Genomic DNA, 20,351 nt, shown 5'->3' with positions numbered 1-20,351 from the left:
CTTAATCTACAGGAAAATGTATTGGTACATGAGTCGAAAATCAAATCTTAGCCTGGAGAACAAACTTCTGATATATAAATGTATTTTAAAACCGGTATGGCAATATGCAGCACAAATCTGGGGTACAGCAAGTAATACCAATATACTAAAACTTCAACGTTTCCAATCGAAAGTACTGCGCCAGATCTGTAATACCCCTTGGTATATCACGAACCACAGATTACACCACGATTTACAGCTACCAACAGTTTGCGAAGCAATATCTGCTGTAAACTCTGTATACAAGACCAGACTATTCTGCCATCCAAATCCGCTGGCCACGGATCTGCTCAACATTTCACACCTAAGAAGATTAAAACGACCAGACCCTTTGGACCTCTAGTAAATCAGGGGAAACAGAGCATAGTATCATGGTGCGGTGAAATAACAAGTTTCTAGTCTGGTGTTTTCTAAATCTTTTCTTAATTTGTGTTTTTTAGCCTTGTAATACTCATATGTGTGGCAGTGATGTTTATCTGTGTTAAACTCTGTTTGTTAAGTGAAAGTTTAAATTAATTGTTATATCATATATTATATTTATAGTATGTCTTACCTGGGTGCTCGCCACTGGGCAGTTTCATTGTACATAAATTATACATATTGCTTATTGTTTGTAATGAGACAGATTGCAATAAACATTGAATGTTAAATAAAAAATATTATTTCATTCACTTAACCTGTAGCTCTGTTTGCTCTATTCTGTGTAGTATGAAGATACTGTGTAGTGCACTTTTTAGTAGTCGCCTTGTTTATTTTTTCTATTTAAATATATTCGGTATATCCGCCCTTTTCATTTGATATGTCGCATGTTAGAATTTGATCAGTTGTTTATTTTGTATAGAGCCAGAGGCTTTCCTTAAGTCAATAAATCAAAATTTGTCTTATAGTAAGTTTTTTTTTAATCCATAGTGTCCTATGGTATCTCATATATTGCTATAAGTTCAGTAATAATTAAGATACTGTGTAGTGACTTTTGGTAGTCGCCTTGTTTGTTTTTTCTATCTAAATATATTCGTTATCTGCTTCCCGTTCATTTGCTATGTCGCATATTAGGATTCAACCAGTTGTTTATTTCGTATTCAGCCAGAGGCCTTCTTCAAGTCAATAAATCAAAATTTGTCTTACATAAGTAAATCCATTTGTATTCATAGTGCCCTAGTGTACCTCGTATGTCGCCATACCTTCATTATTAATTAATATACTGTGCAGTGTAATTTTTGGTAGTCGGCTTGTTTGTTTTTTCTATCTTAATATATTTGTGATATTCTTTCCTTTCATTTAACGAATCACATGCTCCAATCGGACCAGTAACAAAAGAGATATAATGTAATGCCCTTTTAGCAATGTCGTAATGTGTGTTTTTTTTTATCTCAAAATATTCGCTAACTCCTCTCCTTTCTAATGATGTATCATACGTCACGATCCGACGAACTATTCTATCCCCACCACAAAACGCTCAAAAAATGAGCAGAATTAACCTTTTCATAGGATTTAACATGGGAAATAAAGCAGAAATAGTATAGCAGCGTTTTGAACGTATAGCTTTTACTTAATTTTATTTAATTTTTATTTCCCGAAATTCTCGAAAAAATTAATTACTGTGAAGTAGTAAAATTTCTGATTAACAATATTTGAATCATCAATTTGTAGAATGAATTAGCAATAGATCAACTGTATCGTTTCAAAAGCCAAATATGATTAAAATGTCAAATGTTGGTAGTTCAGATTTCTTTCATAGGTGGCGTCGTTACCTTACTGGACAAACGGTGTAACATGTCATCATAGCCTTTTATATAGATAGATACGTCATTGATTTTACTTTACAATTACAGTAACCTATATTTTTAGCAAGTTTCGAAAAAATGAATTACTGTGAAGTAGTAAAATCTCTGATTAACAGTATTTGATTCATCAATTTGTAAAATAAATTACCAATAAATCAACTGTATCGTTTCAAGAACAAAATATTATTGAAATGTCAAATTTTTGGTACCTGTGTGGCGTCGTCGTTACCTTACTGGACACACGGCGTAACCTATGGTCATAACCTTTTATATAAATATATTGTATGATGTATTTAAGATAGACAAAGAGGGCATTCCTATCGGCTTAATTGTTAGTTTCATTAATACTTCTTATATTATACCCCCAATTATACCCATATGAATATGGTAACTGATTCAGTTAAAACCAAAATTATGAATTGTTGAATTATCTGTCAAGTCTATTCCCATATATGGCTACAAAATATAAACATTTATCAAAAGACTACTACAAAGGTGCTGTTCTGAATTATATCTAGAATAAAATATTACATTGCTATTTCTTATACCGAATATTCCGCATACTGTTTAACTAAACGTCTTGGGTGCGTGCTAGAACTTCAAAACAAAGCAATGTCGTCTATTAAAACTCCATTAGTTATTCGACTTCCGTCAAGGAGTCATCACGTGACATAAACAAGCGTCACAAGAAATAATTGTCGATGTCGACAGAGGGAGTAGTCGTTTGTCAAGGCGGTGGGGACTGTCATCGGCGTGTTTAGGGCTGCGGTTAACGAACGATATCCGATATCATCTTCTTTTAGCGACAATTAGGCCTGGTATGGTTAATAAATGGACAAGGCGAATTAAATGAGCAAAACGGAAGTGGTGTCGTGAAGTATCCGGTACAAGTTAGGGAGAATTGATTTGAAGCTTTTTATAGAATAGAAGAAAAATATTAGATTTTTAAAAAGATATTAAGCTTTATTTGATTTTTGCTAACGATGAATATGTAAAAGGTAAATATAAAGACTAGTTTTAAAAAAGCCTATTTTCTGCCTTTGTTGTGACTTGTGAACATTGAGAATACAAAAGAGAATATAAAAAATATAAACGCGAAAATTGCAAGTAAAACTTAAAAATCCAAATACCTAAGGTCCCCACCCACCAAGAAGAAAGAATGCGCAATTAAGTCTTTGCATATTTGCAGTAAGGTAAACCCGTACACTCCAGGCCGATATATACCAGTACTTTTGCTTTCAGTTTAGAAGTACGGTTAAAGTGAACATGACGTCAAAAAACGATCTTTTATTATTGGCAGTGGCGTGTGTTTGTATTAAGAGAGGTGTAGTATTAAAAGAACACCAAGGTCGCAATGGACAAAGGCTTGTTACAAAAATGAGCTAAGTACTCTCGTGTCAGTTTACTGGAATAATTACGACTTGTCTCTGACTGGAAAAATCTTACTCCGTCAGATTGGCATAATTACTTGAGAACAGATCAAGATACGTATTTTATCTTTAGTAAATCCTTTGATACAAAAACAGGACACGCGAATGCGGTAGGCTATAACGGCACATTAAAGGCTAACTGCAACATTAAGATTTTTGGGAACTGGAAGGAGCTATGAGGATTTAAAATGTTTAACAATAATTTCAGCTCCGACATTAGGTCGAATTATTTTGGAAACATATAAAGCAATATATCGTGTATTACATAAGGAAGTAATGAAGGTAAATTGATTTGCAATTCACATTTTTTTTTTATTGGAAAAATTCCTTTTTAGTGAGACTTAAGATAAATACAAAGAATTCAAAACAAAAAAACTTAAACTAGATTTGGTACAGATCACACTAAAAATATTAATATTTCAAATATATGTCTGTTACTTCTAAACTATAAATTCCAGAAATCAGCATTATTAGGAAAATTGTTATAATATGTAGCAACGAAATTGGATTGTTGGCAATGATATACAAAGTTTCTGTTCAGCAAAACGTTTCTGTAGTTTGTTTTAAGTTTTACTTGTATAAAATCTAATTAGAAATTAGCAATTCGTACCATCCAAGAAAATTATGACTTAAAAAAATATAGGAATAGACAAAGTTACGAGTATAAGACCCTGTATACCGGTATTTTTCTTACACTTATTGCCTTTAAAGGACTTCATCTTCAAAACTTAAATATGTATCTAAAACTTCGTTATTTATACCTCGAGTTTCAAATAAAATAAAAAGCTTCGCATCCGAAGAGAAAAATCGGTAATTGGCTAAATTTACGGTACATCTTCCCGAAGTTATAAAAATAATGCACATTTTCCCAAAGTTCCCGATATTGAAATTCGAGAAGATATTTCCTAACTTAGAAACTCTTAATATTGTTTAAGATTCATAGCAAAAATTTTGACACTAAAACTGTATCTATTATAGGTAAAACCATCTGAATTTTTTATAGTCTGGAAAATTCTTTTCAAATATAAAATATTTGTTTATAATTTTAATAAGATTAGAAGAAGAGACTACAATAATTATTTAGGAATAACAAGTAAAGCAATAAAAATATCTTAAACCTATATAGAACAGTTTTCACTAATATTAGAGTAGGGATATCGGAATTTATTAAGAATTGTTGTAGGTTCTACATATACAGAGTGTAACAAAAAGTAGGTCATAAATTAAATCGCGTATTCTGGAACCAAAAATAGTTTGATTGAACCTAACTTACCTTAGTACAGATGTGCACAAAAAAAATTTACAGCCCTTTGAAGTTACAACATAGAAATCGATTTTTTCCAATATATCGAAAACTTAAAGATTTTGTATTGAAAAAATGGACACGTTGCTTTCTAATGGCAGGAATATCTTAAAAAAAAACAACAGTGAAATTTGTACAACACCCCATAACATTTTTATTTTATGGGGGTTTTGTTCTCTTAACTCCCCCCCCCCCCAAATATTTTTATACGTTATTATTAAATTATTATTGTGGTACCATTAGTTAAACACAATGTTTTTCAAACTTTTTCGCTTCTTAGTACTTTTTTGATACGCCAGTTTTTATCGAGATGGGGCTAGTTTTTTAAACTACAAATTTTATTAATCATGTTTTGTTTACCGACGATGTTACCTTTTACAAAAATGGCATTAAGAACCATCATAATACGCATATCTGGGCCGAAGAAAACCACCACGCAAAAAAGTCTCATCACCAAAGAAATTTTAAAGTCAATGTTTGGGCAGGAATTGTGGATAATAACCTAACAGGGCCCGTATTTCTTCCAAACAATTTAAACGGTAAAAATTATTTACACTTTCTACAAAACGTGTAACCAGAGTACTTGGACGAGGTCAATCTCGCAGTCAGGAAAAATATGTGGTATTTATAGGATGACGCCCCAGCGCATTATCATAATGAAATAAAAGAATCTTTCGATCAGTATCGTGGACGTTGGATTGGAAGGGACCCTGATGCGCCTATTTCTTGGCCACCCAGAAGTGCAGATCTTAACCCAATTGACTATTGCTTCTGGGGTTTTATAAAAGTGTAAGTATATTTCGTACCAATTATAAACGAACAACAACTAAGGAATAGAATCACTAGATTTCGTCTGAAGCCCATGATTTTCCAAAATATTCGATTTTCCTTTTTAAAACGGTATCGAATGTGTATTCAAAAAAATGAAGGTCATTTTGAACAGTAGAAAAACTACATCTACATATTTGTAAATGATTAGGTAAGATTATAGAGACCTGGTAATATTATCAAAATTTATTTATATTTTACATTTTGTTATGTACTCAGAAATTTTGTGACATATTAAAAAAGAAGCCGCATCTCGATAAAAAGAATGGCTCATCGAAAAAGTGCTAAGACTTAAAAAAGTTTTAAAAACATTAGCGGGAGAAAAACCCCCATAATAAAATTTTTGTGGGGTGTACAAATTTCACTGTTATTTTTTTAAGATATTCCTGCTGTAAGAAAGCTACACGTTCATTTTCAATAAAAAATCAGTTTTCGATATATTGGAAAAAATCGATTTTGATTTTCAAACTTCAAAGGGCTGTAACTTTTTTTATGTGCACATTTGTACAAAGGTAACTTAGGTTTATTCAACATATTTTTGGTCTCAGAATATACGATTTAATTTATGATCTACCTTTTTGTCACATCCTGTTATATTGAAAAACGGCTAGTATATTAAAAAACATTAAAACTGAGCTATGGTAAAAGTTTTTTTACAAATTTATTTATTAATAAACGTTAGAAAGAGGTAATCATTTTTAAAATACATTGTTATTAACTTTGCCAAAACGGATGTTACAATTTTTAATTTTAAGTCAAGAGAAAGCTTTTGTAGTGGTAGAAAGACAATTTCTGATAAAAATTTCACCTTTCCAATAAAAATTAAACAAAGTTCAACAAAACAAAAACTAAATACTGGCCTAATTATAAATGCATTTTTACTGATGGATCAAAATCAAATGAATAAACGAGATGTGCATTTTTAGCAGCGATATTTTAAAAATAAAAATACCATGTTGTTCTATATCAAAAAGTATCTAACCAAAAAAAAATTTAGACCCCTAGACCCAAACGTAACTTCAAAAAAAAAATTAAAACGTGTTTTTGCCGATATCTTAGGTTCTAACCATGGAAGAAACATTCTTTTTGTTAATTTAGAGGATATTTTATTGTCTACATTATGGTATTTTTTACAAAATTTTGGGAGGAAATTCAAATTTTTGATCGCTTTTGAAATATATATATATAAATATATATAAATATATATATATATATATATATATATATATATATATATATATATATATATATATATATATATATATATATATATATCGAGAAAAGGAGTACGACCGTCAATCCAAAATAAACTAAGGTACACTCGAAGAGTGGTGGGTTTTTCGGTCAAAGTGGAGAAATAAAAGACAAAGAAGGTGGCTACTTCATCTATTTATTGAAGACGCTTCGCTTTCTGCTCAGAAAGCATCATCAGTTCATCTAAAAAGAACAATATGAAACCAAACATCCATAGAGAAGTTACAATAAAAGTGTGTTACCTTACAAAGACAAGTTAAAGTTGTATAATTAATTGTTTTATACAACTTTTATTCTAAATGTCCAGTTTCGTAAGCTTTTTCATATTTTTAACATCGTTGACTGCTACATGTCTTTGTAAGGTAACACACTTTTATTGTAACTTCTCTATGGATGTTTGGTTTCATATTGTTCTTTTTAGATAAACTCATGTTGCTTTCTGAGCAGAAAGCGAAACGTCTTCAATAAATAGATGAAGTAGCCACCTTCTTTGTCTTTTATTTCTCAACTTTGACCGAAAAACCCACCACTCTTCGAGTGTATCTTAGTTTATATATATATATATATATATATATATATATATATATATATATATATATATATATATATATATATATATATATATATATATATATATATATATATATATTATAAATCTCAAATTTTAAACAAATTGGAATATGCAGTCATCTCTTTTTTTAGATTAAGAATATGTATTTAATGTAGGTAAAGTGTGTCATCAAACAATGAAAAGTTTCGAAGTGTATAAAAACTTGTGCAAACAAACGGGACAATAAAAGGTCGTTTGTGTTTCCCTAATATTGCCCTCGTACGTCACAATCGAACCAATAACAACGGAGATACGATATGGCGCCGTTTTGGCACAGTATTTGCGTTTGATTTTTATCTCAACCCCCTCCGCTTTCCAACGATACCCTTCACGTCACGATCCGACGAGCCGTCGCGCCTCCACCACAAAAAGAGACAAAAATGACCACAATCGACCTTAGAATTTCTTATGGAAATTTACATGGGAAAATGACCGATTATGCCCTCGTACCCCTGCTGCCCCTTTACTTTCGGTTACCAAAAACTATTTGTATATTTCGTTATTTAACTTAGATTTAGAAAGTAAGGATTTGTATAATATAAAAATAAACGGTTTTTCCATGTAATGTAAATTGTGTAAATATGATGGCTATCTATTCAATTCAAAAAAACAATGAACGGTCGTTAGGGTTTTGTTGACAAAGGAATTTGATAGTGGATTCTAATAAACGACAGTATGGTGAGTCAAGGAAAGTTTGACGAAAGAAAGAGGGGAGATGGTAAGATATTTTTGTTTTGAGTAATTTGATTGGTTCGAGAGAGGGATTAGAGAAGTAAGAGAAAAGGGAAGTTAGTTTGGTTTTTTTTGGGGCAAAGGAAAAACGAGATAGTCCAAGATAGAACTACAAGAGAAAAGGTTGCTTCCTGTGATAAGAAAAAAAGTTGTGGACGTTGCAAGATAAAGTAGTGAATCGTGAAAGAAAGTTTGTGAACTTGTTTGTGGCAACAGAAAGCCGTGACAGTGTAAGAAGAGATCTTTAAATACACAATCTGTAAGTCTTTCTTTTAATATAAGAATTATTTGAGGCGAGGCCGCATATGTTTTGGTACGAGAGTAAACGAGATCAAGAGGTGTGGAGAAACAGCAGAAGCAGAATAAAGGAACATAAAGTTTAGTTTGTTTTATTGAAAACAAAAGATAAGACCAGAGATTCAGAGCGAAGTTTTTTTTGGATATAGAATTGAATAGAGACAGTTGATTTTTTATACCAATTTATAGGACCAGAAAGAACATTAGGATCATATGATCTGTTGTTTTATACTGATAATTATATGATATGGTCTTGTTTTTTTGTAAATCTATTTTTTATACAGCTGGTATATTTGAATTTCCATGATAAAATATATTGATAAAAGGTACATATGGTATTATTTGTGTATATTTTTAATCCTTTTTGTCCTCATACTTGCAAATACCACATAATTGATACTGAGCCTCGGAAGTAAGTTCTGAGCTAAACAAAGTTATGGGTAAGTTTATCAATTTAGATATTATATTAAATTTTCCACATGATATTGGTTGTGTGTAAAATTATTTCCATGATTTTTTCATATTTATGTGGGTGGGGCATCATGGACAAAAAAACGAAAAATCAGTTTCGGTCTAGCCAGCTAAGATGGTAAAATTTGCCCTGCCATATTCCAAATATATATAAATATATATATATATATATATATATATATATATATATATATATATATATATATATATATATATATATATATATATATATATATATATATATATACCTTGGGTAAGCCTTTACGTGTCAAGTTCAAAGCTACCATACATTTCAAACCTTAAAAAAAACTTTTTTTGCACATAGTAACAAAAAACACCACTATGTTACTAGCAAAAGTTTTTTAATATTCTAACTCTACAATTCTAAGTTACGGTAAGATCAATAATGTTTTAATAGATAATATATGGTAGCTAATTATAATTTATTCTCTTTCAGCCCTGAAGAAGCCAAATTAATTCTCTTTGGCGAAAACGTTCGGCGAAACAATTGATACACATTAGAGTCTTTCTTGCAGATTTCCCCAATATTTAAGAGTTTACTATATATATATATATATATATATATATATATATATATATATATATATATATATATATATATATATAAATATATATATATATATAAATATATATATATATATATATATATATATGTATATATATATATATATATATATATAAATATATATATATATATATATATATATATATATATAAATATATATATATATATATATATATATATATATATATATATATATATATATATATATATGTGTGTGTGTGTGTGTGAGCGTGTTTATTGGTTGTTGCATGGTAAAATTATGTCATTTTACCTATAACATTTGATGCATACCGCATAAGTTACGCCAAAGGCTAATTCACAGTTGACCTACTTCACTTCTAGAAGTTTCAAAGGGCAAATATTAACAATAAATGTTAGACCAGATTTGGTAAACAAACATCAATAATCTGACCGTTGTTTATACAGGCCTTAAGCTGAAATTTATACTGGGGATACATATTTTTATTAAGTTGTTTCTGATTATTTTGTCATATTTTTAAACTTTTGCAATCTTTTTGTGTGTAAATTTTTATTTTATTTGGTAGATAAATACAACGATAAGATTTTGCATAAAGTCTAATAGGTGGGATCTATTATTTTTTTGTTAAAGATAAACAACTAAACTTAAAAGTGTACTGCTTTGAAAGGCCTAAATGATTTTTTTGACGTAATTCGTCTAAATTTCCGGCACGTTCATGCTCATTTCCGTAAATTTGTTTCCTCTTTTAACCTCATACGCAAAATTCTAAAGGTGCGAGATCAGGAGAGCGGGGTGGCATTTTTATGGTACCTTTTGTACTAATAACTATCTGGAAATGTAATGTTTTAAAATCTAACACCTTCCGTGCATTGTGAGCTGGACAGCCGTCCTGCTGCCACCTAATTTCATCCATAATAATAGATAATGCTCGGACTGATGAAATTATGTGATTTCTTCGGAGATTTATATGTTTACGACGACACAAAGTGCTATATACAGAAGGCATTACTAAAGGCTACAGAAGTAAATTTAAAGCCTGAAAAGACAAATAAAAAACAGAAGTGGATGACTTCAGAAATTCTAGCATTAATGGAAGAGAGGAGAAAAGCCAAAGGGAGAAATGAGCCAAAATATCAAGAACTACAAGGTAGAATTATAGTAGAAATAAAAAAGGCCAAGGAAAAGTGGTTAACAGATCAATGCATAGAAATAGAATAGTATGGCAGAAAATATAACAGCTTTAATATGCATAAAAAAATAAAAGAACTAACAAATACCAAAAAGCGAGCACACTATGGGATACTCAAAGATGATAATGATAAACTCATTGCAGACATCAAAGGTAAACTAAGATTTTGGCAAGCATACATAATGAAACTATTCGACGATAATAGAATGATACAAGAAGAACCACAGCAACAAACAGGACCGAAGATAATAATGTGCGAATTAGAACAGAGAAAGACCGCAAAATCAGTAGGCCCAGATCAGATACACACTAAGCTAATTAAATGCAGTGACGAAGATACACGCAGTTTTAAATTTATTCAACAAAGTATATACAACAGGAGTAATACCCGAAGATTGGTTGCTCTCCACGTTTGTAACACTACCAAAGTCAGTACATGCGACAGAATGCTCCCAGTACAAAACAATTTTCTGAATAAGCCACACACTTAAGATATTTCTCAAAATAATAAATGGAAGACTATACAAAAAAATAGTAGAAGATATAGATGATACCCAGTTTGAAGTCAGAGGAGGACTAGGAACGAGAAGAGCTCTGTTGGCTTTTAACGTTCTCGCGCAAAGACGACTAGATATAAACCAGGATCTCTATGTCTGCTTTATAGATTATCCAAAGGCTTTTGATAGAGTACGATATCAGAAACTCATAAAACTGTTACAAGAAAAGAATGTGAATAGTCAAGATATACGAGTTATTGTCAATCTGTACTGGAATCAAAAAGCAAAGGTTAGAAACAAAAATGTCGATACAGAAACTATGGAAATTAAAAGAGGTGCTAGACAGGGTTGCGTGCTGTCCCCATTGTTATTCAATCTGTATAGCAAAAATATTTTTAAGGAAGCAATATCAGAGGAACAACAGGGTATATCAATAAACGGAAAAATCGTGAACAACATAAGATTCGCAGACGACACCGCTGTTTTTGCAGACAGTCTCGAAGCACTGCAATTCTTCAATTCTTAGTAAATAGAGTACATCAAGTCAGTATAAAATATGGACTACAAATGAACGTTAAGAAAACCAAGCGCATGATTATTTCTAAGTAACATACAGTAGGAAGGCTTGATATCGAGGGAAAACAAGTACAAAGTGTGAATAACTACAAATATCTGGGAACCTGGGTAAATGCAAACAATGACCAACGTAGAGAAATAAGGACACGCATTGAAATTGCAAGACAAGCATTTATAAAAATGGAAACAATGTTTGGTAATCGAGACCTTCCTCTAGAGCTGACGATAAGAGCCTTAAGATGCTACGTGTTTTTGACTTTGTTGTATGGAATGGAAAGCTGGACACTAAAAGTGGATTATATAAAAAAGTTTTAATTATTTGAGAGGTGGTGCTATAGAAGGATTTCGAAAATACCATACACCCAATGAGTTACAAATACAGAAGTGTTAAGAAGGCTACAAAGGGATTGCGAGGTCATAAAGCACATCCAAATAAGAAAGCTAAACTATTTAGGCCACATTACAATGGTGCGAAATATGAGATATTAAGACTCATAATGCAAGGTAAAATCAAGGGTAAAAGATTAGCAGGAAGACCAAGAATTTCCTGGCAAAGAAACCTAAGAGAGTGGTATAGTTGCAGCTTAATAGATCTTTTCAGAGCAACCCCCAATAAACTACGGATAGCTGTGATGATAGCCAACTTCCGATAGGAGAAGGAAGTACAAGAAGAAGATGCATGCTATATGCAGTTTTCAGATTACCACAACTGTATATCTATCGACGTGTGCTTTAAAAACTGACACTTCAAACCAGTTGCGTTGCGTTTATTTTATCTTAGATACCTCGCGTTTTTAGCAGCTGGCAACCCTAATTTTTAACCATTTGTTCTCAGACAAACTTATATCATCATATCAAGAAAAAATTAGCTTTAATTTGATACGAAAAACTTACAAATTGATCGGAACAATGGTTTTTAGCGGTAAACAATCTCGCAATATACTATTAAAAAAATACTTGCGTTCATCTTTTTTCTAAACTTAGCAACTAGAGTAGCAAAATAAAATATTTTTCAGTTACGAAAATAAGTAGACATTTTGTTTTGTGGGTTCGTCAATGAACACTAATTATTGATATACACAAAAAGAAGTAAAACTTATTCCAAATCATTGTCATTACATATTTTTGTAAAATTTTATCAAAAATATGATGTCTTTGTTTATAACATTTAAAAATAATTAAGAGAAATTCCTGCGGTTGACCTACATACAAATTTACAAACAATTTTAAATTTCCGGTAATGGCTAAGTACTTAATAAGTACATTTTCGTAGAATAATAAAATGGGGCGGGATCATTGTCACAATATTTAAATAACGGAATTAGTCATTCTTAAGCAGTATATTTTGTGGTTCTTTCAGCCAGAGTTTGTCGAAAAAAAGTGTTGTGATATATTTAGTATTTATCAAAGAAAAATATGTGGCGGCCATGGGAAAGTGATGTGCGTTTACCTGACGAAAATGAACCTACAGATAATTTAGAAGATGAAAGTGCGGGGCCAACTACTCAGCAAAGGAAGAATTTGTGTGTAGCTGAGCAAAATATGGTGTTAAATGTATTTGATGGACTTTAAATTTAACTCCCATTACATTACTCCCAAATTTAAAAAAAAATAGATGCATCATATCACTTCAGATGCATTAAAAAAATTCCAACCAAATAGAGGATGAAATTCAAGAATTTTTAATAGCCCAAGACCTATATTTTGAGGATCATTACACCAAACATCAACTAATCCAGGTTCTTCATACAAAAGTCGTAACTAAAGAACATATTGTAGATAAATTAAACACTAACAATGAACATATGGTTTTAAGATTACCTCCATATCACTGTGTGTTGAATCCAATATAATTGCTATGGGCTCAGTTAAAAAACCATGTCTGGAAGAACAATACAACTCCAAAAGATGCCCAAAGTGTTGTCGAACTAATAAAAACAGAGTTCAAAAACATCAGTGTACAAAATTGGAAAAATGCAATAGAACATGTAAAGAAGATTGAAAAAGACTACATGAAAAATGTCCCAGCCTTGAAGAAAATTATTATTAATTTGGCTGAAAGTGATGAAGAGAACGATAATGACGATGAGTTGGAATAACTGTTAACTCTAACTGGAAGATCCCAAATGAATGTGAATTTCCGAAGTGTATACCAGCTAGTATACCATTTAATTTATTATAGTAAAAAAACCAATGGGTAAATTTTTGTGGCATCGCATGTGACCTTAAGTATATACAAACTATTTTTGAAGTTATACTTCTGTTATACTGAAGTTATACAAACATTTAAGTACACAAATTAATAATTCGAAATTGAACACTTTCTCCGATCATTTTATTTGAATGTTGGATACAGATTAGTACAACTCTGTAAATGTCTCTCTGGGGGTCTGTGTTACAATAGGTATCAATATCGGATTACCAGTAGGTCGGTTTTTAAAATTTCGCATAGGTCTTGTCCCTCACTATACTGATCCTGCAGTGGAATATTAGGCTATAACTATTTCTCGTAAAGAGATTGTCTATAAATACCTTCCCAGCGGGACAATACCGTACTTAAATATAAACTAAAATACTTATACTAAAGATAAGATCAAAAGAAAAAATACTCACATACTATATGCAACAGAAGAAGATTTCAAACCCGTAAAGAATGAAGAAAATATTTTAAAAAAGTGCTCAGCTAAAATCTCTTCTCGATGTATTAAAGCTAGGTAAAAAGAAAAAGAAATGATAAAATAAATTACTGAATAACCATACTGACCAAAATAGTGCCTTATAAATTGTATTTTTAAATAGCAGCATTGCTGCATACGTGATGGAAAAGTTCTATTAAATATAAAGAATATTTTTATATTGTTTAATTTATTTTCATTCTTTTATGGTTTTCTTCTACTTTTTCAAATTAATATAAAAAACTGTTAAGTAAATTAATAAATAACAATTTTATTCGGCAGTTTTTGAATGTGAAATTTAAAGAAAGCCAGACTCACCCTTATACTGCACCTTGTTGAAGACACTGGTGATGATCCTCAGCTCGGGATTTGGCATGTCACCAATCTGTAACCGTGACAAGAATACATTTAGCATATTATTCGAGAATATAAATATAGATAGCCCTCCCGGCCCTTTACTTAGCCCATCCCTTTCGCGTGACTGAAAATCACTCCCTTATACAGTCTTTTTCGCTTCTCACACATGCTACACACGCACAAACCTGCACAAAAAGTTTTCATTTGCATTCGACAAGTCCTGCTACCCAGATTACGTATTTTCATTACAGGAAAACGTTTTACGCAGGAATAATTTGAAGGGTTTTCCTCGATCGACATGTGGAACGGTGCTTAGGAGGAGCAAAAGAACCGAAATTTTTTAATTAAAAGAATTTAGGTTAAATCGTACATACTACGAAAGAGTTTTGTGAGAGATTCAGTGTGACGAAACACTTTAATTTTGTGTATCACCTGTAGTGTAAGGGAAAATACAAAGATGTATATTTTAGATATAGTTATAGTTTATTTTTATATACTAATAATTATCCGTACAGAATCAGGCAAATTGCGCAACAAACTTAGTAAAATGTAGTAGGTCTTTAGCTAATAAAAATACCACAACAAGAAGCTTAAACATATCAAGGGTAGATCATTTTAAATTTAAGATAATAACTAAGCACTAAATCATTCAAGTTCGAGTTTAATGTATACAGGGTGAGTCATAACTATTGGAACATAGACTAAGGACAGGTTATTTGGACCAAAATATGGCTATTGGGCCAAATATGCCTTAATAAAATGTTGCTGAGAAAAAAGATACAGGGTGTTACAAGTTAATTTTTGTTTTTCGTTTTTTACTAATAGTTTCCCTGTATATTTATAAATTACTATCAAAATTGGCACAGAGGCATAATCTTAGACAAGAAATAGTATTTTACTTACAATTCCACTATCAAATACCAAACCAATAAACAAAGTTGCAACTAACGTAAGGTTTCCGTTTTGACGATAAATCAATACTAAACACACTTTAACTTAAAAGAACTCACAAAAACTCAAACTAAATGTTCTACATGGTCTCCTCCGATTTCTATGCCTTTTCTTATTCTTTTTATAAAGGACTTTCAGACGTTAAAAAAAATATTATTCTGTCCCCTTATAAGATTAGCTGCATTTTGAATGTATCTCCAAAGTTCGTCTCGTGTATTAATTTCATTGGCATAAACTAAGGACTTCATATATCCCCAAAAATAAAAATCTACCGGGTTGTACTTAGGACTTCTTGGTGGATATTTAAAATCACTGCCTCTGCCAATCCATCGTTGAGGAAATACGGCATTAACATGATTTCTAACAGCTAATGAAAAATGAGGTGGCGCTCCATCCTGCATAAACCACATTTTTCTTCTTACATCCAGTGACAGATCATCTAAAATATCACTAAGAGTATTTTCCAAAAAGAATAAATAAGAATCTCCATTTAAATTCGGAGGAAGAACATAAGGCCCTAGTAGTTGGTCGCCTATAATGCCACACCAAATATTCAATTTAAACTCATGCTGAAAATGTCTAGCTTTAATAGCATGCGGGTTTTCTTCTTCCCAATAATGACTATTTCGCCAATTAAAAATCCCTCGTCTGGTAAAAGTTGCTTCGTCGGTGAACATAATATTCTTAATAAAGTGTCTGTCATTGCGATGTTTATTCAGAATACGTTGGCAAAACTGTAACCGTCGTGGAAGATCTGTTGGAAGTAAATTTTGAACAGGAGTGAAGTGATAAGGATGGAGGTTCTCTTTTTTTAGAATTCTAACAATAGACGACTGACTTACTCCTGTTGCTGCTGATAGATGTCGTGAACTTATTTCGGGATTTTCATCTTCTCGAACCAAAAGTTCATCTTTTTGATTAGGTGTAATTTGTTTCGGTTGATCACCCCGATTTTTTAGTGTGAAATGACCCAGTTTTACCTAAACTACGATATAATGTTGCAAAAGTTTTGTGATTTGGTTGCCTTCTGTTTGCGTATAACATTGCGTTTGCGTATACGCAAATCATATCTCGCATTTCTTCATTAGTAAAATGATTGTAACGAGGCATTTCAATCAAAAAAAGTAATGATTACTTTTAAAAAATGCAACATTACACTACACTGTCACATCCAAAATAATTTACTCTGAACAAATGACATTTACCAACAACAATTATCTGACAGTCCAAAGCATACTTTTCATAAATGAAATAATATTTGAAATCCTTTTCTAAAACTCTAAGCAGTTCGACTGTATTTTTATCGAAAACGGTTGAAATTATCATGTTTAAACAAGAGTACCAATTTTACGTAAAAATGATGTTTATGTCATATGTTCTAATAAAAATTACTAAAAAGTTTCATCAGAAAAAGTTTAGACTTAATTTGATCATTAGGAATGATCCACGTGGCGCCCTCTATGACAACGTAAAATTGTAAATAAAATACTATTTCTTGTCTAAGATTATGCCTCTGTCCTAAATTTATAAATATACAGGAAAACTATTAACAAAAAACGAAAAACAAAAATTAACTTTAACACCCTGTATATTTTTTCTCAGCAACATTTTATTAAGGCATATTTGGCCCAATAGCCATATTTTGGTCCAAATAACCTGTCCTTAGTCTATATCCCAATAGTTATGACTCACCCTGTATATTTGGAGTATACCAAATTTTGACCAAATGCTTACTAAACTTTTTTCGGTTATTATACTAAAATCACAATCAAGATGCACTAGAAATAAACAAACCAAGACACTTGAATATTACGAGGAACACTCCAGAATCACGATTTACAATATATAAACTTTGTTAATCATGATTTGGGATTTATACAATGTATATACATTGTAAATCATTATTTGAGAGTGCTCCTTGTAACAATTAACGTGTCTTGGTTTGTTTATTTCTAGTGCATCTTGATTGTGATTTTAGTATAGGTTCTTGGTACTAGATGTACTGAGGTTAAACAAATCACCAAAATAAAATCTGGAAAACGGAACACCTCAGTGGTCAGTTATGAGCCCAACCCTCTTTCTCGTGGCTATCAACGATATACTGGATCACTGGTCCCCGCTAGTTAAGAAAATACTATATGCCGACGATCTGGTTCTATTTGAAAAGGTTAAGAATATAAGAATGATTCAAAAGCACTTACAAGAATTCATTTACAAACTAGAAATATGGACCACGTCAGTAGGCGTGTAATTTTCTCTCCTAAAAACAAGTTGCATATTTTACTAAAGAAGGCACCGGCTCCAAAGAACACCTTTAAAACTGTATGACCAGCCACTTATACTCTCGGACAAAATTAATTTTCTTGGAATGGTATTCGACCAAAAACTAACATGGAAACAACATATTTCAAAAATAAAAAAGACTTGCCAAAATGGATTAAATGTAATGAAAACATTATCAAATAAAACATGGAGAATTAAGGAAACTACATCATCAACATCATCATCATGCAACCTCTTCTGTCCACTGCTGGACATAGGTCTCTCCCATTTTTCGCCACTCTTCACGGTTCTGTGCTTCTTGTTGCCATTTCTTGGATATTCGTCTAATGTCGTCCATCCAGCGTGTTGGTGGTCGTCCTCTGCTGCGTTTGTCTTCTCGTGGGCGCCAGTCAATTAGTTTTCTGGTCGATCTTGTGTCTTTCAGTCTCGCTATGTGACCTGCCCAATTCCATTTCAGCTTGGCTATACGTTCGACGACATCACTGGTACCTGTTCTTTTCCTTAAGTCTTGATTCCTTATTTTATCTTTTTTTGTCACGCCGAGAATTGATCTTTCTATGCGCCTTTATGTCACTCGCATTTTTAGTGCTGTTGTTTTTGTGAGCGTGAGAGTTTCTGCTCCGTATGTCATACTAAAAAGAACGCATTGGTCAAATGTCTTAAGTTTCATAGCTATCGGGATGTTGCTCTTAAAGATGTCTCTTAGTAAATCATACGCCGCCCAAGCCAGTGTTATTCGTCGTTGAAATTCGCAAGTCTGGTTGTCCTTGCCTATTCTGATTTCATGACCAAGATATATGTACTTTTCTGTCAATTCTACCACTTGATTTTGAATGATTAGGTATTCGCTGGGAACTAAATTTGTCATAAATTTGGTCTTACTGATGTTCATTTTTAGACCTATTATTGAAGATACGTTTTTTAATTCGTGTACCATTTGTTGTGCTTCACCCAGATCTTCGGTAATAAGTACTATGTCGTCGGCAAAACGCAGGTGATTGTGCATTTCTCCATCTATTTTTATTCCTCTATTTTCCCACAATAGCATTTTAAAGGTGTATTCGAGGACCGTTATAAATAATTTAGGTGAAAGAGTGTCGCCCTGTCTCACACCTCGCTTGAAATGAATTTCTTTGGTGGTATCATGTAGTTTTACACGCATTTTGGCGTTTTGGTATAACGTTAGTACTAACTTTGTGAGCCGGTAATCTATTCTACTATTGTTCAGAGCAGTTATAATGCTTTTTAATTCCACAGTGTCGAAGGCTTTGGGAAAGTCTGCGAAGATAAGTACCAGTGGTCTCTTATATTCTAATGACTTTTCTATTAAGGTTTTTACTGTTTGTAGGTGATCGTTTGTTCCGAATTTTGAGCGGAAGCCAGCTTGTTCTCGGGGCTGGTAGAAATCTAACTGTAGAGAAAAAGTTGGATTTCTACCAGAGGAAACTACAATATTAAATATTTAAGTCAGTCGTTAGATCAAACATAGAATATGGGGCTATTCTATATGCCTCTGCTCAAAAACTTGTTACCAAGCCGCTTAAAATTATTCAAAACACAGCACTTCACATTGTCAGAGGTGCATTTAGAACTACACCAGTTAAGAATCTCCAATGCCTCACACAGGAGAACAACCTCTTACCCTACGAAGGAAGTATTTTATGCCTTTGGTATGCATCTTCAGCCGCCAGTAACAAGTTACACCCAGTTTTTCAAAGTACATTTACGGGCCGTTAACTAAAATTAATAAAAAACGTAAGTTCGATTTACCATTCTATGAAAGAGTCGAAAGAAATTTAAAAGATCTGCAACTCCAAATTCCTGACCTTCTTTCTTCAAATGTAAAAACTTTCCCTCCTTGGTTAATCATGATTCCCGAAATCAATACGACACTACTCCAATATCACAAATCAGAGACATCAGCCAATGTAATCCGACAGTCATTTTTCGAATTCGAGATTTGTGGGAAAAGTTTTGGCATTTATACAGATGCCTCCAAATCTGCAAACGGCGTAGGAGCAGCATTTGTCACTCCACATTTTTCTTTTCAATTTAAATTAATGTCAGCAACTTCTATATACACAGCAGAATTATATGCAATAATTACACGCCCTCATGGATATCAAAAGTGCAAACCATTCTTCCTCCGTCATTATCACAGATTCCTCGTTAACAACAATTGGTCAACTATACACTAAGAACCCTATAATCGTACTTTTTAAGCAAAAACTTGCTGCCTTACAAGCATCTGATTCCGAAATCAAATTATGTGGGTTCCATCTCACATTGGAATACAAGGTAATGAAAAAGCAGACCTACAATCAAGAAAAGCTACCAATAACGACCATGCTATAATAGTGTCCAAGACTATCATCTACAGTGACATAAAACAGTTCGTTAAAGAAAAAGTGATCAGTACGTGGCAAAATTAGTGGGATCTCTTGGTATCTAAATTATCTAAAAAGATACTAAATCGACAGTAAAACCATGGCGCCTAGTAAACCTAAAA

At 32.1% G+C, this 20,351-nt stretch overlaps 1 protein-coding gene across 1 annotated transcript in view; it reads right to left on the bottom strand.

Moving 5' to 3' along the window:
- LOC140437924 (carbonic anhydrase-related protein 10-like) overlaps positions 1 to 20,351 on the bottom strand; it is a 907,307-nt gene that overhangs the window by 262,003 nt on the left and 624,953 nt on the right. The window contains exon 6 of the mRNA XM_072527712.1: positions 14,570 to 14,636. Within this exon, the coding sequence (XP_072383813.1) occupies positions 14,570 to 14,636 (67 nt within the window). The remainder of the gene's footprint in view (positions 1 to 14,569; positions 14,637 to 20,351) is intronic.

This window comes from Diabrotica undecimpunctata, chromosome 1 (genome assembly GCF_040954645.1).
Source record: "Diabrotica undecimpunctata isolate CICGRU chromosome 1, icDiaUnde3, whole genome shotgun sequence".
Classification (NCBI taxonomy): Eukaryota; Metazoa; Arthropoda; class Insecta; order Coleoptera; family Chrysomelidae; genus Diabrotica; species Diabrotica undecimpunctata.
This window is presented reverse-complemented; position numbering and strand designations above follow the sequence as displayed.